Source organism: Schistocerca piceifrons, chromosome 2 (assembly GCF_021461385.2).
Source record: "Schistocerca piceifrons isolate TAMUIC-IGC-003096 chromosome 2, iqSchPice1.1, whole genome shotgun sequence".
Taxonomy (NCBI): Eukaryota; Metazoa; Arthropoda; class Insecta; order Orthoptera; family Acrididae; genus Schistocerca; species Schistocerca piceifrons.
The window spans coordinates 344675605-344699419 of record NC_060139.1 but is presented as its reverse complement, the minus strand read 5'-3'; the positions used below and the strand labels follow the sequence as shown (position 1 = coordinate 344699419).

General features: G+C 39.3%; 1 protein-coding gene across 3 annotated transcripts in view; it reads right to left on the bottom strand.

Annotated features, from left to right (window-relative positions):
- Nucleotides 1-23815, bottom strand: part of LOC124775037 (probable multidrug resistance-associated protein lethal(2)03659) — a 462866-nt gene that overhangs the window by 87406 nt on the left and 351645 nt on the right. For all 3 annotated transcript variants that reach the window (XM_047249814.1, XM_047249815.1, XM_047249813.1), the window contains exons 18-21: nucleotides 17099-17205; nucleotides 16566-16689; nucleotides 13593-13763; nucleotides 9955-10082 (exon numbers count right to left, since the gene is read on the bottom strand). In XM_047249814.1, the coding sequence (XP_047105770.1) occupies nucleotides 9955-10082; nucleotides 13593-13763; nucleotides 16566-16689; nucleotides 17099-17205 (530 nt within the window). The remainder of the gene's footprint in view (nucleotides 1-9954; nucleotides 10083-13592; nucleotides 13764-16565; nucleotides 16690-17098; nucleotides 17206-23815) is intronic.

The window sequence follows — 23815 nt, the reverse complement described above, 5'->3', positions numbered from 1 at the left end:
AGGATGTTAATTAAATTAGTGCAATCACAAGATTACAGTTTAGTAACGGCAGTAATAATAATTATAATTATTATTGTAATTACTCTGCCAGGGGTATTGCAAGCTGGAATGAAAAACCCAGTAATGCTGTTGTTGAACGTAAGCTCATATAAAAGAAGGTGCAATGTAGATGTCAAAATCAAGGCAATCCAGGACTGACAGCACTGGGTTGTGTTAGGTGTGAGTAATTACTACCAAACAAACTCAAGATAAAAGAGCGTAATGGCACAATGAAATCAAATTAGTACCCCATATGATAATTCTCTGGTCACTGAAATGCAACGCAAGCGTCCTGTTCAGATTCTGGAGGGTGTAACGGATGGGAGTGACATCATGCTAAAGACAAGACAGAACGTCTTGGAAGTCCCAAAATGTCTCATACACTTAAACACAAATCTAGGATGATCTTAACAAAACATCACACAAGCTCATTAGTATGAACTGTGAAGATGAAAAAACTGACTAAAGTTCTCCAGTAAAATTAAATTTTAGTAATAGTATTGGAGGAAACTCTTTTTACAGATAAAGAAATTTTTAAATCAGATGGATACTGATTCTTTAAGAGCAAATCCCACAAGAGAGTTATGAAGGACATCCAGTGTTCCAGCACATCCTTTGTTGTCAACAACAAAATCCTTAGATGTGTCTCAAACTTTGAACCCATAAATGACACATCCTATTTGATAACAATGCACCGTGTGAAGAAAAACACATACTGTAGTTTTATTAAGATCTAAGGCCCAACAGTGACAAAAATCATAAGGACTTTAAAAAAAAAACACCATATTAATTCTAGAGTACAGCAGGTACCAGAATAGTGAAGATCCTGAATCATGACACAAAAATCTCACTGAGTGATTTTAATGCAAAAGTTGGATGGAAACCAAAGTATACGAATATTGTTGAGTTCTACATGGTGCATAAAAGGGTCAACTAAATTGGAAAACAACTTATTGAATTACCTGAGAAATATAATCTTCAACAATGTCCACACAATTTTGCAGTATTTTTAATTTCTGAAAGGCATCTGACTCAGTGCCAAACCTACACTTATAGTCAAAAGTATGATCATATGGGGCATCAAAACAGAATGTTATGTTGGATGAAGAGTCATCATCAAATGCAGAAGTAACACTGGATGTGCCTCCAGGAAGTCTGTTGGAACCCTTGCTGTATATGGTGTACATTAATGACCTCGAGCACAATATTAACAGTAATGTCAGACTTTTGCAGATGATGTAATTATCTATTATGAAGTACTGTCTGAAAGAAGTTGCATAAATGTTCAGTCAGATCTTGATAAGATTTCAAAGTGGCACAAAGATTGGAAACTTGCTTTAAATGTTCGAGAATGTAACATTTTGCACTTCAGAAAATGAAAAAATGAAGTATCCTACAATTACAGTATCAGTGAGTCACAGTTAGAACTGATCAAATCATACAATACCTGAGTGTAACACATTGAAGGTATATGGAATGAAATGATCACATAGTCTCAGTTGTGGATAAAGCAGGTGGTAGCACTCCATTTTCAGGCCACATTTGACCCATCAGGACCATCTGACCACAGTGTCATCCTCAGCTGAGGATGCAGATAGGAGGAGCATGTGGTCAGCACACCGCTCTCCCGGTTGTCATGATGGTTTTCTTTGACGGGAGCCGTTACTATTCAGTCGAGTAGCTCCTCAATTGGCATCATGAGGCTGAGTGCACCCCAAAAAATGGCAACAGCACATGGCGGCTTCGATGGTCACCCATTCAAGTGTCGGCCACACCCGACAGTGCTTAACTTCGGTGATCTGACAGGAATCGCTGTATCCACTGTCGCAAGGCAAAGCAGCTAGTAGACTTCAGTTTATTGGTAAAATACCGGGGAAGTGCAATCAGTCTGCAAAGGAGATTGCTCAAAATCACTCATGTGACTGGTTCTATAATAGTGCTCAAGTGTGTGAGACCTATGCCAAATAGGACTAACAACAGAATTGAATGTATTCAGAGAAGGACAACATGAATGGTCATAGGTTTGTTTGATCCATGGGAGAGTCTCCCAGAGATACTGACAAAACTGAACCAGCAGATTCTTGAAGATAGATGTACGATGTCCCAAGAAAGTCTATTAATAAAGTTTCATGAACTAGCTTTAAATGATGACTCTAGGAATATACCACAATCCTCTACATATTGCTCACATAGAGAGTGTGAGGACAAGATTAGAATAATTACAGCATGCACAGAGGCATTCAAACAATCATTCTTCCCGCACTCCATATGTCAATGAAATGGAAAGAAACTGTAATAACTGGTGCAATAGGATGTACCCTCTGTCATGCACTTCATGGTGGTTTGCAAAGTATAGATGTAGATGTCTAGCCAGGAAGAAAAACGACATGGACATCATCATACACAGCATAGATAGATAGGTACATAGGAAGGTAGGGAGCTAGGTAGTTACCTGGGGGTGGGGTGGGGGGTGGGAGGAGGAAGGGAGAGGGAGAGGGATGGAGGGGGGAGAGGGGGGGGGGGAGAGGGAGAGAGAGGGGGGGGGAGGGAGGGAGGGAGGGAGGGAGGGAGGGAGGGAGGGAGGGAGGGAGGGAGGGAGGGAGGGAGAGAGCAGGGACTAAAATAGAAAGAAACACACTCAGGAGGATATTAATTGTAAGCTGACACAAAAGGATCATTTAACTCCTTGGAGAAAATATCATACACCCAAGGAAGAAGACGTCTGGTTCATATATGAAAGTCAGTGAGCACACAAAGCAAAACAAATTCACAATGAGAAGCAGGACCAAACAAAACAAATTCATAGTGAGAATCATAAGTATGCTAAGGATTTATTGGACAACTATCAATTAAATGAACCTCACAAATATTAAAGAAATTTTTAAGAGGAGGATAAAACTCCCCACATGTTTTCAAATGAAAGATGGAATCTTAATGGAACAAAAAGAAAAACAGACTATTATACTTGCAAATACCTTAAGAAACTTTTAAGTTGTGAAAAATTAATTAATCCAATCAGAACTAATAAACTACATGGTAAAAATGGGCTGTCTCCTTCACCAGATTACAAGGACATCAAACACCATATTCACAGACTAAAATACAAAAAGGCTGATGGGAAAGACTCCACAATAGCAGAATTATGGAAGCTTGCACCTCAAAAAGCAATAAATATTTCACATAAAACCATGAAAAACATATGGGCAAATGGTTCTGCAGGGTATAAGTGGTGATAAAAAACTAAACTCTGTCCGAACACGCCCCGAAGGCCAACAGTACCAACCAGCTGCCATGTCATCCTCAGCCCACAGGTGTCATGGATGCAGAGATGGAGGGGCATGTCTTCAGCATACAGCTCTCCATCAGTTTATGAGACTGGATATAAGTAGTGATGGTGGTGAATAATCACACAACCTGGATACAATGTAGAATGCTTTTAGCACACAGAGCACAAACAAGACAAGCAACTGAACACAACAAAGCCATAAGGCAGACTGACTTTCAGTGAGTTACTGCCAAGGACTCCGGTCGACTGACAATTATCCTATTTGTAGGTACAGTGTTCCCACAGAGCCAGGTGGGGGAGGGGGTGGTGGGCTTAGTGCACAGCACTGTGAGGGAGGCTGCATGGAGTGATGTGTCAGAGGGACTGTACAGAGATGGGTAGGACTTCCATGTGCAGTGTGATCTGCAGCGATGAGGTCATTGGGTTGTGGCATACATCAGATGGCGTAAAGGCGGTAAATGTGGAGGTGGTTGGCTTGCAGAGGTGCCAGCTGTAGCATGAGTGCATATCAGCATCAGGACTGGGAGTGTGAAGGGTGTTGACAGGGATAATGTCTGGTTGTATAGAATTTTGGCCAGTGAGGCTTCGAGGTTTTGTTTTTGTGCGTTGGAAACTCAGGAGGACTCACAGGAATCCCTCAGTCCACAGTCCTCCATGATACATCAGGGCCACCGTTAACATCTGGTGTCACTGTTTGACCAGATCATCACTTTTGAGGATTGTATGCTGTGGTTCAGAATCACTTAGTTTCTGTCATGTTGCATAGTTCAAGGAAGAGTGCAGATCTGAACTTCCTACTTGGGTTGTTGTGACGGACATGGGGCAGTCAAATGTACATGTTGTAAGCACTCTTTATGGATTTCAAAACGTCCTACGGGCAGCTGTGGTGTCTTGAGACTTTGCTCTTTTGACATGGGACACATACATGAGCACAAAGTGTATAATCTGTCTGTCACTAGGTGGGTGGTTGGGTGAATGCCCAGTTATGACACATTGTGGAGCTGTTTGTGTATAACAGGGCAGAATTGTTAAGCTACAGGAAGGCATGTCCAATTTTGAAAATGTCATAGAGTAAAGGGCAGGTCACCCCTAGGACAGGATGAGATTCAATCTGTAGATTCATGGATGGGTCACGAATGAGGGCTTGTAACAGTTCAACACATTGTTGTGCCTCAGCAAACTGACCATAGTCAAGAGTTGATGACAAGGTGCTGATACATGAAAAATAATCTGCTAAGTGCACAATGGTTGGTGTAGATAACAGGTGGCATCCTTCTATGTCCTTCTGAAATGGCATACTGTTTCATAAACTACCAGTAACTCCCTGTCATACACAGGCCACTTACTTTGTGAAGATGTGAGTTTGAGTGAGAAGAAATGGAGTGGCTGCTGCATGCATCCCACCTCTTGTTGTTGCACAGTCTGATAGTGGTGTCATTTGCTTCTGCTGTTATGATGGGCTGTGCATGAGGAAGGGGATGTGCCAAGGTGATGACTTGGGTAAGGCTGTTATTAATGCTTTGAAAAGCAGATTCCATCTTCCTGTCCTTGCGAGTTTGCATTTGGTGCTCGTATTCTTGCTGGTGTGAGCTTGTGTTAACAGCACTTGCAGATAGGCTGCCTGTGGAAGGTATCTTCTGTAGCAATTTATCATTCTTGTGGTGGAGTCAGTAGTTGGATACTCTATGCATTATGGTGTGGTATGGATACCCAATAAATTGACAATGTGACTGTGGAATACGACTTCTCTGAGTCAAAATTGACATTTGTCTCCATTGATTATGACACTGTTGAGAGAGAAGGCATCAAAAACTTGCCTGAAGTGGTTATTGTGAGATTCCTCATTTGGGGAGAAAATTAAAATGTCATGAAGTTAAGCGTAACAGAATGGGAATTTAAAGATTAAAAAATCAATGAAGTACTGCCATATTTGTGTTATATCCTTAAGTCTGTACTGCATGAACTTTCACCCAACCAAACCAAAATGCATGATAATAGCCTTTTGTGAATTTTGTCTGGGCACATAGGTATTTGTAGGTAAACAGAGGCGTTCACTAACTAATGAATGAAGTCCTGTCCATACTGAAACAACCACTGAGTATCGTGTAATCAATGCACAACATGAGAGAGCTCTTGTGGCGTTTTTTTTCTTTTTAAAAAAAGGAGAAGCCCATGAACTATCAGAGGTGTGAACTATCCCTGCTTGTAAGAGCTCATCCACTGCTGCTTTGGCAGCCCTCAGTAGATCAGGCAGCAGCCAGTGAGGTCTGTGTCATACTGGGTGCCCAGGTGTACCTTTTGGATCGTTCTGTTCTTAATGGCATGCTGCCTGAGTAACTCCAGTGGGGGGTGCACTAAGATTCAGTAGTAAATAAGCGGTGCAGTCCTGACTTTTTCTGGGGTAGCAGGGAGTGGTGTAGTGAGCTTATTCTTGGGTGGCATTAGAGGTGCTGGGTTGGTGTGGTGTAGAGATATCAGAGAGTTGGAGGCAACAGTTGAAGACAGTTGACGTAACCAGTCATGAATATGTTGTGTTGCATGACATTCTTATATTTGATGATGTTGTTGTCGCAATGTAAGTGGAAGCTCAATTCACGTGTGTCACAAAGGAGTTCTTGGATGGGCTGAATACAGTTGAAGTTGTGGAGCCATTCCTGGAGAAGCCAATGAGCATCAGACACATCCATGTCAGGTGGTGTAGGAGCATAGGAGTGCAGAGAGGCCTGTTCTGTTGTGGTGGGCTGCTTAAAAGGCATGACCAAGTACACCAGAAGCAGAGTGGCCACAGGTTGTGTGAGTTAGAACACCTTAGTCAGGTATTGGACTAAGTGTAAGTGCTGGAGAAAGTCTGCACTGATAATTGATTCTGCTACATCCGTGATGATAAATGTCCAAGTGAATTCTTCATTGAAGACAAGGTCTAGTGTACAGACTTGTGAGCAAAAGACTTGGATTGTTTAATCATTTTCTCTGTGGAGTTGAGCAGGCCTGTGGGATAGTGTTTGGCCTAGTGAGATGGGCAGTGAAGTGCTGAAATCTGAGCCTATGTCAACGAGGTATAGCCAGATGTGGTCATTTACAAAAAGTCTGCTATTAAGAAAGAGATAGGGCAGATGTAATCCACCGTTGTCATTTGGAGAACTGAGACAATCTAAATATCATGTTTGGTCTGGTGCATCTACAATGAATCTAGTATGTAATTTGGGAAATTGCATGGAGGATGGCAATTGGTAGAATCGGCGTATGTTGCATGATACTAATGAAAGTGATTCTGTGCAGGCACATTGTTGTTGATGGCATGCTAAGCAAGTGTGGACACAACGTAGTTTGCAATGTTCTCCACAGGTGCAGGTGTGGCATGGATGGTGAGGAAGCTGTGGTTTGTTGATGCCGCATGAAGATCATTGCTTCAGCCAGGTGCAGTGACATCAGCATTGGTGGAAGTTGGGCAGTGTTGGCTCAGCTAGGTTAGCAGGCCATCGTTTGTACTGACATTGAAGTTGTGAGTCATGCACCCTGTCATTGTTGCTGACATTAGTGCTGCAATGTCTGTGTTGTATGACAGAGTATGTCCAGTCAGAAAATTTAAGGCATACTTGTAATGGTTTGTGCTCATGGGTGACCATGGTTAGTTGGTCTTACAGGGCGGAGATTCCCAACACACACGGACCTTAACTAATGCTCAGGGATGAGGTGAAGGTCAATCTGTGTGCAGAGTTGATGCCAAAAATACAATGGAGTCTTGTTGCTTAAAACTGTTTCATAAATGATGTGATGGTGTGGGTCAGTTGGTAGAGGAGTGGGGGATTGGTGAGGAGAGGCTGAGGATTATAACACCTACTGTGTCCACATGTTCCCCAAACTGGCTTAGCCGGGTCACAAATTTCAAGCCGTCACTGATGTCACTGGATCTGAAGATGCTACATGCTGTCCACAATGGCTAACCATAATGTTGGAGTATCTGGCTGGAATGGTGGTAGTTTGAAGTGTGTCCAGTAGTTGGTAGATTGGCAAGGCAATGTTCATAATGGAAGAACAGCTGAGTAAATATTGTCCATATGTGACATGATGCATGGTAGATGATGGGGGAGGGATGCAACCAGTTGCATGAGGACCAGCATGATCAGATTCACACTTGATATGGTTCATGTCACTTCTACAGTGAGTAGGCACAAATACAACCAGTTGGACTGCTGTGGCTCATGTGTTACCCAGTTTGTGAATAGAAAAAGGTCCGCCGGCTGGAGTGGCCGAGCGGCTCTAGGCGTTACAGTTTGGAACCGCGTGACCGCTACGGTCGCAGGTTCGAATCCTGCCTCGGGCATGGATGTGTGTGATGTCCTTAGGTTAGTTAGTTTTAAGTAGTTCTAAGTTCTAGGGGACTGATGACCTCAGCAGTTAAGTCCCATAGTGCTCAGAGCCATTTGAACCAAGAACAAGGTCCCATGCATGATGACAAAGTACATAGTTTTTACATTCCACTGTTCAGCAGGGTTGCACACTAATGTAGCACTGTGTGTGACAGTCTGCAATTGGAGTGTCACATTTTACCATACAAGCTACATGTGGGGCATTATCTGTAGCATCCAATGTCATGCCATGAAAATTGTTGTCTACATGCATCAATTGCCGTGCACAATGGTGGCACAATGGCAGCACTATAGCTACACAATAGTCAGAAATGACAAAATTACATGTGAACATGGTCACACACAGTCACCAATGTGATTTTACAGGGTATAGGCAATGACGGTGGTGGATAATCATAGAACCAATGTACAATGTAGAACATTTTTCATATCATACAGAGAATGCACTAGACAAGCAACCAAAAACAACAAAGCCATGAGCCAGATTGACTATCACAGTGTTTGTACCTGGGTTTCAAGTTCACTGTCAGCAATCCACTTTGTCGGTGCAGTGTTCCCACAGCAGAACAAAGAACTACAATAGGATTGGAAGTAAGAGTGATTCATTGCCTGCATAAGAAAGGCCTCACTACAGAATTGAACAATTTTTATGGCATCTCATTACTCCTAGTAATGTGCAAGATAGTATCACAATTCATCTTAATGAGGAGCATAACAAGTCAGGAACAAACTGAGATAATAACAAGGATGAAATATCACAATTAATCTTAATGGGGAGCATAACAAGTCATGAATAAACTGAGATAATACCAAGGATGATTCTGAAAAGTCTGGTTTACAGCAGAACAAATACAAAATCTGAAAACATTAATAAGATTTCAAATACTGAGAGGAAGACAATATGTATCTACTTTTGTAGGTTTTAGAAAGGCATATGACTCCTTCAATATACTGGCAGAAATGGTTGTCAATTAAAAAATGTAAGGATTATAGTATAAGAGCAACCATGGCCAACATAAAGGACAATGTCAAATTTTGAGGAAGTTTCTCTAAACATTTGGAATCACACCAAGAGTTTTGCAGGATGATGGATCTTCATTATTCTTGTCCAGTTGCATACTGGAAAGAATAATACAAAGCTGGCACAAGGAATTAAAACTCTGGAACCTGTTTAAACATTTCAGAGAATAAGAAGAAAGGTGTGGAAACAGACTACTGTATTTAGTTTTTACAGATGACATATTGCCATAAGGATAGAAGATTTTGAAAAACACACACACACACACACACACACACACACACACACACACACACACACACAGAAGTAATAACAAATATCAAGGGTGCTACAACCCATTCAGTACCAAATAGGCTACAGAACAATAAAACCTGTAGACAGGTTTAAATATCTGGTGAATGGATTTCAGCTATGAGGCTAGATAAAGAACCTTCAAAGCAAGGACCAGAAAAACGCCAATAGCTTTCCAAGCCACACGACACATTTACAACAAAAAGTGCTTTTCCATAAATAACAAAGTTCATCATTAAATTCGGTTGTAAAACTGGTGTGCCTGTATGCATGTGAGTGTCTTATCCTTTCTGAGAGATGTTTACTAGTGGAATTATGAAGAAAAGAGATAAAGACCCTATGTAATATACTGGGTCCAAATTATAAAAATTGTATCTACAGAAAAACTGAATTAAGAAATATGTTCTAAAGTACAAAATATTATGGACATAATGCACCAATTCCGAGTTTGGTTTTATGACCACATAAGAAGACTGAATGATTCCAAATAGACAAAACACATCTTCAGCATCTTTGACTCAAAACCAAAAATAAAAATACTGTGATCGGAAAAGACTTCCAGGAAATAGGTATGTAACCAGAAGAGGCACAAAGCTGAGACATCTTTAGAAAAGCTGTAGTTATGTCTGGGACTTCTGAGATGAGAAATGAACAACTGGTGCCAAATGGTGAGATGAAAACCATGCTAGACACCTATCAATGATGAAAAACTCTTTCTTAAAACTGAGAACATCCATCATAATAGTTGCAGGCTTATCATGGTCCTTAGCTGGCTATTTGATATAAAATAAATGTATTGTTTTATTATTACACATAATCAATATTAACTTAATAAGAAATGGGACATTCTTTAAATGTTTGGGTAGTTAATGAAGTTGCTACAGGTTCAGAACCAAGTAATTTGTGTGCTTCACAATAATAAGTAAGGAACAATAAACTTCACAACAAACCTTTTCTTGAGGCATTATAGTGAAATTTAAATCCTTCAGTACAGGTGGAGAATTTTCACTATACTTTAAGAACACATGATGAAACTTGATTTGTCCTGTTGCTGGCCAGTTGGAAGGTGGCATTCTTCCTGAAGTATTAAACACTGATTATAAGAATGCTCAACAACTATTAATCACATGCATCATTATTTAATAATATAAGGAAAATAACATTAAAATGTGTGTTCTGTCAGATATGCATGTTATTATGGCTCTTAAACAACAGAAACTCCACGTTATATAAATAATATAAGGAAAAAATCGATTGCTACTCACCATAAAGATGAACCTTGAATTACAGACAGGTGCTATGAAAAACTGTTACACAGTGAGCTTCCAGCCAAAAGCTTCTTCAGAAAAGAAAACAAACACACATTCACACAAGTAAGCTCACCTCTTGCACACATAACTGCTATCTCTTTTTGCTATAGTCAGATTGTATTTTCTTTTTATTTATTTCTTTGAAGGTGGCTTGCCAATGTAAGTGTTACTTTGAATGACTGTTTCCTTGCAATTCACTTTACACACAATGCAATTTATATTCCAGAGTTCAATTTTTTACGTCAGTTTCAATTTAAATGTTTTATTCTTCCATTCTTAAGTGTTCTGAATGACTAATACATACCTTTGATAATATAATGTAAATGGATAGATGAGAAATCTATTCACCAAGCAGCAGCAGGAGAACACTGCAGTCTTCCTTCTCATCCTCTCCCTGACCTGGGGTTCTGGGTGATTTTTCTGAACTGTACCCCTCTCCCTAAACATCTCCAGTATTTTTTCTTCACCCCTCTTCTGCCAGAAGAAGGAGGCACTGGCTGTGGAAGCTTGAAAAAGTTAAATCATTTTGCGTGTGTGTTCCCCTTCCATCGCTTGGTGAGTAGATTTTTTATCTATCCATTTACATTATAATACATCTCTTTGTAATAAACTAGTTTTCAAAACGTTTTTCTCTCCACAGTTTTTTCATGATTCAGAGTTTTCAATAGATGCTGGCCAGCATCTAATGAAATGGCTAAAGGGTTTCAACTGTATCGCTAAATACAGCAGATGGAAAGACATGATTTGTCTTGCCAATGTCTTTTGCTTTCATATGGATGGCACAGGCCGGCAGTGGGTTGAAACAATAAGAAAAGCTTAAGACATGGGAGAAATTTCAGCCAGAAATTAGGAAAACATTTGATGACAACCAAAAGAAAATCATGCAGCTAAAGAATAACAAAGAGATGGATCCCAGTGCCAGAGGGATATGACAACAGTTGTGTGTACAAATTGATTTGGCACTGTGAATCTTAATATGACAAAAGTCAGCATGGTTTCACACCTGATGAAGGGCATGACAGAGGAGTTTACTAAGCACTGATTTTGAAGGATATCACCATTGAGCCTACTTGGACATTCCATATCATGGTGAGTTGTTGCAAATATGATCCATGGAACATGCAGAAACCTGAACTAGACAGCACAAAGCTTCATCAAATGGTGCTAGCACATTGAGGCAATTCACCAGAAGAGAGTACGCCAAAAGATGTGGGAGACCATCAGGACCTCATATCACTAATACAGCTAATAGTAATAGAAGAGAGATGAGGGTTTATGAGATCTGTTGATGTTGAAACCACACAGCTTCAAGTAACAGCACTGATTGTCACCCCAACCCAGGAGCAGGTAACAATGTTAGTCAAAGAATAACCTTGTCACTCATTGTCACTAACCTCTAAAAGCCAGACCAATAGTGAGCAATGGAGTCAGAAACTCCAGACATTTGCTGTAACTTTCAGACAAGATCCAAGTTCTTGATGATTCAGATGCAACTGTCTACCTCACCAATGCAACTGCTGTGCAGAAAAACAGATATTTGGAAAACAGAGGACACTTCACAGATATTTTTCCATTGTAGATGCTCTGTTCATGACATACAGTACTGTATAGAAAAAAGAATAGTGTTCACTGATTATTAACTAGCAAAAAATCAAATAGGAGGGCTGTTCTATGCACACTGAGCAACTGCTAGTGGCTACTATAAGCCTGTGAAATGAAGCCCATCACTGCATCCTAGCCAAGGTCACTGTCAAACATGCATGAAATTGGGTTATCATCTCTGGATTGTGTCTGCTCCAGGTGAAAATCCTACATGGCCAACAGATAGTGCTACTTTGGCCCATACTAAATCCAATATTGCTTGTCAGATATCATATACAAAGCTGAGGATGATTATTTTACACCATGGAAACAAAAGTGTAGGGACATCATCATGTCCTTAGCATGAAGTCCTGAAATGCAGATTGGTGATAGGGGAAACTCATACCATAAGAATGAAGGTCTGCCTATGTTCACAATACCTCAATGGAAAGAATGCTATTTCAATGCCATGTTGATTATGAGGATGTGGCTACATTACCAAAATTCCAGCATCATCATAAGGATCACTGACTAGACCAGATCCAGTATTCTACAATCCACCATGAAACAGTGAATCATTATTTTGTGAGGAGGGAAAGAGCTATGCTGCATGCTGTCTGTCATACACTGTGGTGTAGCAGTTACAACAGGTGGTTAACAACATGGAGGCCACTAGTTTGATTCCTACCTTTTTCTACAATTAATGACTTTACATTTCTGATTTTAATAAGTTTTTGGAACTTGCCTATTTATCAAATATTGTTGTTCACTAGAACATTCTATTTAAGCAGCAGTGTCCAGTTATCATGTGTTAATGTGCTACAGCAGTGGTAAATATTACATTTAAATTACAACATTTCTCTCTGAATATGAGGTGGAAATCACAACATTTCTCTTCTAATGTGAACAGAAATCATACTAAAGTCACACCATTTTTCTTTGGATGCATGCTGATATGCAAATAAAATGGATGAAAACAGTTTCTTAGTACTTTCTCTGTGGTAATCAAGAAACAGTGTTAATTGACTCAAGAGAAGGGACACAACTGCTTTTTTTTGTTTCAAGTATGCATGCTCTGATGTAATGTCATCACTTCCAATGTTATGACTGTTATATTTCTCACAGTACAAGATCAGTATTTTTCTTTGAAATTGTGTATAATGTATTGTGCAAGTGTAGAGTGTGAGGGGTTTTAGAGCAGCAGTTGTCATAATGGCACCATGGCCAAGTGGTCAAGTGTTCCGACTGGCAGTTTGTCTGCTTGACTTCATTTCCCATTGCTATCAATATTTCTTTTCCTCTTTCTTTCATTTTATTTTATTCTTTGCAATGCTAAACTGTTAATTATAAATCTTAAATATAAGTTAGATAAAAGCAATTCAATTTACATATGTAAAATATATTCAATTTTATTATGATTACTACCCTTGTAGATCTAACGGTTGTAGGCCTTCACAATGTAGCACATTGCTAAAATTCTGCACAAGCCATCACTGTATTTCAATATAAATAGGAGTGCTCTCTGCTGAAGCAGGCAGTTCAACCCCTTCTGTACTTGTGTGTGTGCTAATAAACATGCTTTCGATGTGAAATGTTAGTTTTTGTTCACAACTCTGATCTCATAACTGGCACATAATTCAGGAATGGCAAAATTAGCTCTGTCATACTATTGCCAAACCTGAAATGAATAATCTTACCAGAAGGTGATTCAAGAGATGGTTCTGGCTTCAAACCAGCAAACTCCAAGACACGTTCCACACCTGTCATCTGGTTTATAAGCTCAGCTGATTGACGGATTCCCCACTGGAACATCCTTATTAGATTGAGAGACTGAGTGATTGCCAAGCCCACACTACCACCAAACACATCTGCAAGAACATCAATAACAGAAATTACAGTTGTAGGAATTCCGCAAACTGGTTACTTAATATGATTTTAGGTCAAATGTTACCTGCGTTAGTGTAATTATCCCTCTGAAAGGAATGCTTTACATTTTTTGGCAGTTCTTTAGACAAATGAACATTAATTATTATTAATTGCATATTCTGCAAATTTTGTACTGCACATGAGATTAAAATTATCTACACAAAACAATTCAGTGAGCTTTGATTCACCTTTATATGAATTGCAAGTCTTCCATCACAGTATACAACATCAACTTTCGTTTTCTGTATTGAAGATCAAATTGTATCAATTGTTGGGACATTAAAGACAGGACACCAATTTAGTTAGAGTATGATGTGGGAATGTATCAGCCGTAGTCTTACCAGATAACTAAGTCTCCCCTGACCCAGTGTTCTGGGCAAATTTTTAAGATTCTCCCCATTCCTAAACCTCACAAGCCCTTTTACTCACCATTCTTCCTTCCCCTTCAACCCTTCTGCCAGAATAAGGAGCCACTGGCTCCAAAAGCTTGAAAATTCAAATACCTTCCTATGTATGTGTTCTCTTGTCCTTACTTAGAGAGTGGATTTTTTTATATATCCAATTACATTACAGATTTTCAAATATTGATTACTTTGGAAACCCTTACAGTCTGATTCAAACCAAGTGTAAATTGAAGGAAGACTAAAAAGACACTAGTGCATCAACACAATCTCCATATTCAAATATGACATTAGTATCCTAATCCAAATTCATGACTCTGAACAGAAGGTAGTTTAGAGATTTTCTTAAAAATTGATATGGGAAAATACTGCCCACTAGCAAAGTTGGACACTAATGCCCATGAAACATTAAGCAAACCAAACAATATAGGTCATTCCAAAATCTGAAGAATTACTTTATGGCACAACATAAAATAAACTGCTCCACAACATAAAATAAACTGCTCCACAGTCAGGATTCTTGTGTTCTGTGACAGTTTTCCAGATAATGAACAAAAAGTAAACTTCCTTGTGTATGCTCCAAATGCTTTGCAAGTGCAACATTTCAGTGATGAGTTGCAATATGTCAGTCTCTTGTCAATGAATGTTCAGCATCAGTTCCAAAGAGAACAGGTAATATCTAGGTAAAGCCAACTACGCAGTCAAGATATACATTATGGTCACCTTCATTAATGTTGCTCTTTGCTAATTTATGATCTTTACAAAAGCTTATATGCATATATATTCTCTCAATACCTACTCAGTGAACAATGGCCATGGTAAGCCATCCAGTATGATGACTAAATCAAAGATCCTTTATAAGGGAAAAATTCAAAATCCAGTTGCAAAAACACGACGACATCAAGGACAGCAATGCTTTTCGCCTTCACTTTATTTTTCTCCTTGGCCCCGATACTAATTTCAGTATTATTGATGACCTTGTAAACAGTAACATGTGAGTGCTAAACATGCCTAAAACAGCACATCTCTATTTACTGTACAATGCCTTTTGTACCGAGGACTCATAGACATCATAAAGTGGATCAAGATGCTGCTATTTATGTGTGGTGTAAAGGATCTGGTGTTTGTGAAGCTGTAAAATTTATTGATGATTTGATGTATATTATCATAAAGAACCCTGATCTCCCCCCCCCCCCCTCTGGCCTCCTTCCCCCCCCCCCCCCCCCCCCCCCAAAAAAAAAAAAAAAGCTACACATTGATCTTGTCAAAAGCTGAGAAGCAATTCTTGGTGTTGTAGTTCTCAGAGGTACCCTGGGATGTTCTCTGTGTAAGGCACCCCTGTGCATCTCTGAGTCGCGCCCCACGATTTGTGCATGTGCAACGTTGGACTGTTTAGTAGTGTAGTTTGTGTACTTGTGGCCTTCATCCACTGCAAGCAACACTAGATTTATTAGGATCCTCATGCGGTTTCTGAAGCTACTGGTTTCTAGTGCTGATAAGCTTGTGGTTTTCATAACACTGAGCATATATAAGCATATATGTCTGGTTGCACTGCTATTCTTCATTGGGCTGCTACGCAGGCAACTGCTCTGAACAACTCCCAGTGAGGCATCATTTTAGGCATGTTCAGCACTCATGCACTTCTGTTTTCAGGGGCATTGATAATACTGAAATCAGCACTGGGGCCAAGGAGAACAAAAAGTGAAGATGAAAGGTATTTTTTCGCATGCTGTCTTTGATAGTCATTATGTTTTTGCAGGTGGTATTCTGAGTTGCTCACGTTATATGCATGGATATTATGTTACTCATTTAGCAGTTCTTTACCATTACATCTACACATAATGTGTGCAATATTGTGGAGTTTGAATGTGTATGAACCTGTAACAGTCATCACTGGAGAAATGCCAAATTTTTATAGCTCTGTTGTCAGATATTCTAGGAGCTTTGGTGTCTTTACTTGTAAATGACAGAATCCTTTTCTCTTACTGTGTGAAACAGTTTTTTAAACATATCTTAAGGCTGGAGTCATACATAGCAGAGTAAAGAATAAGTTTGTAAACGTATGGAAAGATAGGTTTGTTGGATAAAGTGATGTGACAATATAAATCAAAAACTTTTATTATATTGAAAAAAGTACACCAGTACTGATTAAGTTTCAATTATGTTAATAACTTAAGTGCTCATTAACAATGGAATTAGGTATAAATAATTAAGCAACTGCAATCGAAACCAATGTTAATTGAAGATATATGTATATAAATAATGACAGTTTCCTTATTCCTGACATTAGTAATTTGTATTTTTTACAATTCCAGTCTTTTCATCTAGTTTTGAACAACTTACCTTGTCCCAAGACTAGAAAGCTATATGTGACAACAGCAAGATATGCTACACAAACCAAATCCAGCCAAAGTCCGAAAGCTCTACTGATAGCAGTAAATATGTAAAAAGCAGATGAATTTACATCCTGTAAAATATAAACATAATCAAACAATGGAAAATTGAGGATGGGTTAATGACAATATTGTGAAAAGGGTGGGTACTTCTCATCATATAGTAGAGATGCTGAGTCGCAGATGGCCTCGGCAGCCAGAGACTGTGGTCATGAGTGTGTGGGTTGCATTTGCATGTGTGTGTGTGTGTGTGTGTGTGTGTGTGTGTGTGTGTGTGTGTGTGTGTGTTTGTTTGTTTTTTGTTTGTTCTGATGAAGGCCTGTTTGGCCAAAAGCTTTGTTTGTCGTGCCTATCTGCGACTCAGCATGTCTAGTATATGGTGAGTAGCAATTTCCCTTTTAATAATATTAACATAAACATAATTAATTGATACATAGTCTGACTCATGTCTATGTAATATTGAAAAGTATCAAATAGACATACTTGAATATGATCAAATTCCTTTTCGAGCAATTTCTGTGCACCAAAGGCACGAATGGTTGGAAGGCCTTGAAGGGACTCATTGGTGTGAGAAAATACAGGGCTGCGTGCTGAAAAACAGGGATAAGGTCATCAATAATACATATATCATTTCTAAATTAAATTTAGCATGACAATAATCTCTGATATGATTTTTTTCACTGCTTATGCAAATATAGTCTCTTTTTAAAACATATATCTGAAAAAATTGGACTTTTAACAAAGTGTGGAAATGATTCCCTTGTAAGAACAATACTAGAAAAAGAAATCAACAAACTACAGAATGCACCCAACTTCTGCATTTTTTTTCTTCCACAGCCTGTTAATTTGGAACAGATTTAACAGCTCTTAAATTCTTGTACTTCTCTTACCACGTAACTTGTCACTTATAAAGCAATTATTCTAGGTTTACATTATATCATAGAATTCCTCATTTTGTTTTGCCTGAATTTTTTTTATCTTCGAATTTTAGATTTTATGTGACTATCAATCTTTCCAGTATCTCTGTCTCTCTCATACTACCTTGACACAAGCAAAATGAGGCTCCCCACACTCCTAAGGAAATATTTGTCATTGCATTCACTGTATTTCAAAGTTGAACTGTGCTCCCACACTGTGATAAGTTTTATCAAAATTTACCAACTCACATGTAATGAATGAGAAATTTTGTATGTGTGTGTTCTTGTTGTCTGACAGAAAATTTCATAGTGAGATCCGTCATAAAATAAATTAGATTCATGATGAAAATTTAGATAATTTCTGTACCTTCAGCATACATCATTAATTTTTCTAAAGCACAATGGTTTATTTTTCATTCCATTCATAGTTTGTTTTTTATGCACATGGTGGCTCACTTTCTCCCACCTTGTCTGCTTCACTTAATGAGCAGTATTTTCATGCTTTTCTGCAGCAGAGCCCCCAATTACCTGGGGTTTGAATGGGTTATTTTTACTTCGAATTATCCAAGGTGTTTTCAGGATTTAATGACAACCCCCCTCCCCCATGTGTTATCCAGAGGTACAGGACAAAAGAAAAGTTTGGCTTGCTGCTCAGCTTTTAAATGAGTTGATGTTGTGGTTTTATTTCAATTACAAGACAAAAATAAAATGGCTCTGAGCACTATGGGACTTAACTTCTGAGGTCATCAGTCCCCTAGAATTTAGAACTATTTAAACCTAACTAACCTAAGGATATCACACACAGCCATGCCCGAGGCAGGATTTCAACCTGCGACCATAGCGGTTCCGTGGTTCCAGACTGTAGTGCCTAGAACCGCTCGGCCACCCCAGCCAGCGCAATTGCAAGATTTTTATCATTGTCATTCTGATTCAGTTGCACAATAGTTTCTTAAGAACACTCAGTTTCAGTGAAAATCCTCTCATGTTCTGCCTTAACAGTGCTATCAGCTGCTTTCTTTCTGCAGTAGTAAGACTTGCCTCCATTCACAAAGACCAGTGTGATTGTTTCTTGTTGCAGTTTTAGTTGTCTGCCAGCAATTGAACAGCATCATATCAAATGTTAAGTCCATGAAAGTCAAAAAAGCTAAAACAGAAACATGTAGTGATTTCATTTGAAAAGAAATTAGAAGGAACGAAACATACTCTTAATTGATAGAAACAGTTCTATGGAGCTAGTAAGTATAGTCCATCAGTTCAAACTACAGGTGGCTGGACAAGGAACAGAAAAAAAACTGTTAATCCTTTTAGCCTCTTCCATATAAAAAAATAATAATTTTAAAATTTTTCACAAAATTGACCTTTATCATCACAGTACACAATTCATATCTAGTTCTATGAGCAATGAATCAGGTATGTGTACTTGGTTTCTTAATTATAGCAGGCATGGGAAAGGTGGCTACACTTCAAAAACATTTGAGAGTTACAAAGGCTGGATAAAGGTTTCCCATTACACAACATAGTAGCCATTGCGTTTTGCGAAGAATTGCGCAGGATTTCAGGAGGAAACAGACTTATACATTCATGCAGCTGTACAGTGTTGATGAGACAGGCTTAAATTTTAGAACGTTATCCACAATAACTTTAAGATCTGAAATGATGTGAGTGACATGAGTGCTAAGCATAATAATGGACAACTGACTGTATTGACATGTGCCATTACTTTAGACACCATTTACCACACGTGGCCACTGGCAAATCTTAAGAGTCAACAAATCTGGAAAAAAAGCTCCCATGAGTCTCTCAGTCTACTACAAAAATTATTCAAAGCATGTGGCTGTCAGCAGATGTCTTTCATGACTGGTTTCATCAGTCAGCCTGAAGAGTTGAGCAGCTCCATCTCAGCTAACAGAAGCTCAATTTCAGTTGAATTGAGATAGAACTGTGAAGTTTATTCCTACCTAACATTACAAGCCTAATTCAGCCCACAGACAAAGGATTTGTATGGAACAACATTTCCAGAAGCAGAAGCTTACATATAATACACTGCCTGACAAAATAAGTGAAGCATTCCGAGGGCATGGCCAGATGTCAATGCAACTTTTTGGCATGTAAATAAGTAGCACTGCAGTTCACTGTGACAGACAGTACAACCATCACAGTGCATTAGTGTTGTTCATGCTTAGTGTTGTCATCAGTGTTGTCTGCCATGTTTGCTCTTTGAATGACTGCAAATCTTTGAGAGAGACAAATTATTAAGTTGTTGTATTTTGCATATATTTTCATTCAATTTTGTCATGTGGAATAATGTTCTGGGTAAGTCATTTCTAAGAAGAAAAATCTTTATTGCTCAAAAATGTTCCATAAGAATAATATGCAGTGCCCACCCACAATCATCTTGTGCACATCTGCTTAAGGAGTTAGGCATTTTGACTTCTGCTTCACATTATCATCATGTACGAAAAGGTGGAAAAACAGCAAATCGGTTGCAATAGTATAAGGTTTGTTGAAAACTACTTGACCTAGGCTTTAACATCTTTAAAAATGTCTTCTTCAGAATGATCAATGGCTAACAATAGTTACATGATGTTGTGGAGGCACACTAAATAAGTAGCCGTAAGGCACAAATGAAGATCGAATTCACCTCCATAAATATAAAACCATAAAACATTGCGCTGTTATCAGAAAGTGCTTCCAAAAGTGAAGTTCACTAGTTGCATTTGTGAAGCACTTTATAATGACAGCCAGCATGAAATTTGGTGGTTTTATTATTATAGATGTGAATTTTATCTTCATTTGTCCCTTATGACAGTACTTTTAACATACCTCCGCAACATCGTATAACCAGTGTTAATCATTGATCCTTCTGAAGAAGGTGCTTTTTAAGATGCTGAAACCTACAGCAAGCAATTGTCAGTAAACCTTGTACTATAGCAACTGATTTGGCTGTTTTTCTACTTTTTCTACATGAAGAGAACATTGCAGTTGCTGCCTCTGGCCATGTTCAAGATTTTAAAACTTTGCAATGCATTTATTCCCTCACAGTTTGTTGTTACAATGCTCTGCAGTTAAAAAGGAGCAATGAAGTATACAACAATGATACCAGAATAAAAAATGGCATTTATTACTCCCCATTAAGGTTGTCTTTAGTGCAAAAAGAAATGCACAATAGCACCACTAAAATTTTTGATTGCTGACTTGATCATACAGAATTTGAAAATTAACTGAAAGTTTCTCCTTAACAACTTCTTCTACTTTGTAGAAGAATTTCTATTATTTCCATTAATGATACAAATGATCCATGGACTATGAAACTAACTAACTAAGTAAGTAACTTACCAGGTCTTGTAGGGCATTTAACGGATGTGAACAGCCTCAGATGTTGAGTGACCACTGTAAAGGGCAATGAGATGCCACATACTCATGTGAGACAGTGTTATAAGCACATGACAGAATTTGAAAGAAGACTCATTGTGGGTCTCCATTTAGCCAACTGGTCTGGTCATTCAATATCTAGATTTGTGGGGTGTTAGGATATGATGGTGACCTGATGTTGGAATCTGAAGGCAGACATACTTGTAGCCATGGTACTGTCTTCATATTTGTACCTGCCATCTTAATACAAGTAATGGGCTCATTGCAACATTGAAGACATGCATGGAAAAATGGGCTAAACCTCAAAGTTAAAAACTTAGAGATACATGTTGCCATCAGTTTTTGGATACAGGAACTATCAAAATTGACATTGGTCTCACCTCTTCATATACTAATGTGATATTTAGGGGTGAGACCAATGTCAATTCCTGTACCCTGAAACAGATGGCAACACTTACCTCTAAGCTTTTACCTTTGAGTGTTAGCCTGTTTTTTTGTGCATGTCTTCAATTATTTGTTGGAAGCTAGCAACAGCTGGGGTAAGGAATTAGTGTCCCATGCATAGGCTGCTGTCAACACCACAGCAAAAATGGCTGTGTCTGGAGTGATGTCATTACTGGCTGGCATGGACTGCAGATCGATGATGCTGAGCAGTGAGTTGTGGTTATGCTCTACCCCAGATGATGATTGTGTGACAAGTGTGGTGGTGACCTGGGGAGAGGTCCCATTCTTCCAGTGTTTTGGAGAGGCACATCAGAGTTATTGCTGGCATCATGGTTTGGAGGGCCGTCAGGTATACTACAGGTCACAGCTGGCAGTGACTGGAGGAAATGTGATGGCAAAACAGTATGTCATGGATATCCTGCTTTCTTATGTGTTACTTCTCATGCTAAAGTACTGTGGTTCCACTTTTCAACAGGACAATGCTGGTCCCCAAATGGAATGTGTCTGTATGAACTGTCTGCATGATGTTGAGGTACTTATATAGGTGGTAAGAACCCCAGATCTGTCCCTGATAGAACATGTGTTGGACCAGCTCCATTGTCAACTCAGTCCCAGTGCCAGTATCTAAGATCAAGGACCAGTTACAATAGTTGTGGGTCAGCTTGCCTCCCCAGATGGTACAATGGTTTTGTGTCATCTGTCCCAACTGAATCAGTGCACACATCCAGGCCAGAGGGGTGCAATGTCATGCTGGTGAGTGGGCTCATACTTCCAAGTTCTTTGTAAATTTGACTCAGTTTTGTAATCACCGAAATAACATCACATTACCTCCCAACCCATGAAGTTTCATTTTGTTTCCTCCTCTGGGTGCATAACTTTTTATTTTGTCAGAAAGTGTATATAGCAACACACCCATGCAGGTGCGTGTGCACACACACACACACACACACACACACACACACACACACACACACACACACACACACACACACACAGAGAGAGAGAGAGAGAGAGAGAGAGAGAGAGAGAGAGAGAGAGAGGGGGGGGGGGGATGTTGCTAAGAATTCAGACATATTTTTCTTCAGAGTTAAGAGAATACACATATATGCACAATACAAGCACATCTGCACAATTATATTTTGAAACCCAGTTGTACTGCGCTGGCACAGCAGTTTGACTGCATCCTGGACTGGAACAAGTTAAGTGCATACTTTGTCAGAGCTTTGACTATGTATCACTGTGCCCAAGAATGAGGAACATCCTACCCACAAACCTTCCTACTCCTCCCAAAATGGATTCTAGTACTTATCAAATCTAAGAATTATCCTCATTCAGCCTTATGCTATACCTACTCGCAGCTCCTTGCCACATGAGTTACATCCCTGTAGAAGACCCAAGTGTAAGACCTGTCTGTTGCACCCACCCAACATATCCTACTCTGATACACGCATACCATATCTATCAGAGGCAAGGCCACCTGTTAAAGCAGTCATATTACATACCACCTCTGCTGTAACATCTGCACAGCGTATTACAATGAATGGCTCCTGCCAAACTGTGACCATGAGTGCAATTAATAACCTATTGGTAGAATGCACTGCTGAGCAGAACATGCTCAGTTTCAGTGGCTGCCATCTGTATGCTCCATCCGATATCAGTTTCTCTGAATTACATGGATGGGTATTGTCTTTGCAACACATCCTTCAATCTCAAACTCTTCTGGCCTCAGCCTCCACTACCCACGTCAGACACCCACCTCCACAAATGACTAATTTCACTCATTTTACACTCCACAGTCTCCTTGATCTTTTCTTCTTCCTCCACCTCTCAATCCATTCCTACATGTCACTGTGCTCTGCAGACAACTCCCCCTTGGCTGCAGTCAAAGTGAGCTCACTGGTGCCATATTCTTATTCTGTGGCCCTGCTGCCTCTCCTTCCCAGCAGCCCGCCACCCCTCCCACCCCTCCTGCCACTCCTTCCCAGCAGTCTGCCACCCATCCCAACCTTACCTCTTGTTCAGTGCCTCTTTTCTCACTTTCCTACTCCAGCTGACACAGCCCAATGAGGTTAAAAGAAAACAAAGATAGAACAAATTAATGTTGACTTTGATGACTTTTTGCAATCAGGGTAGTTGAATATAATGAATGGATGGACTAAAAGTAAATGTGGCTCAGAATGCTTTTGGTAAAGTAATTATAGTTTTCAAAGTGGAAGAAAGATTTATGGTCAATACCAGTTTTTAGGAGTTTTGACAGTGAAAGATGGTTTTTCCCATGTGAAAAACATTAAAAAACTGAGAATTACTCACAGAGAAAGGAAGACGTGTTATGGAAATTACTACAGGGCATAGGAAAATAGACAAGTGTGTCAGACTACAGACAGGAATGGATGATGTAAATATGACCATAATTAAAATTAAATGGGAGTGAGCAGGAAAAAGGATGATAAGTGGAACACACAATTTC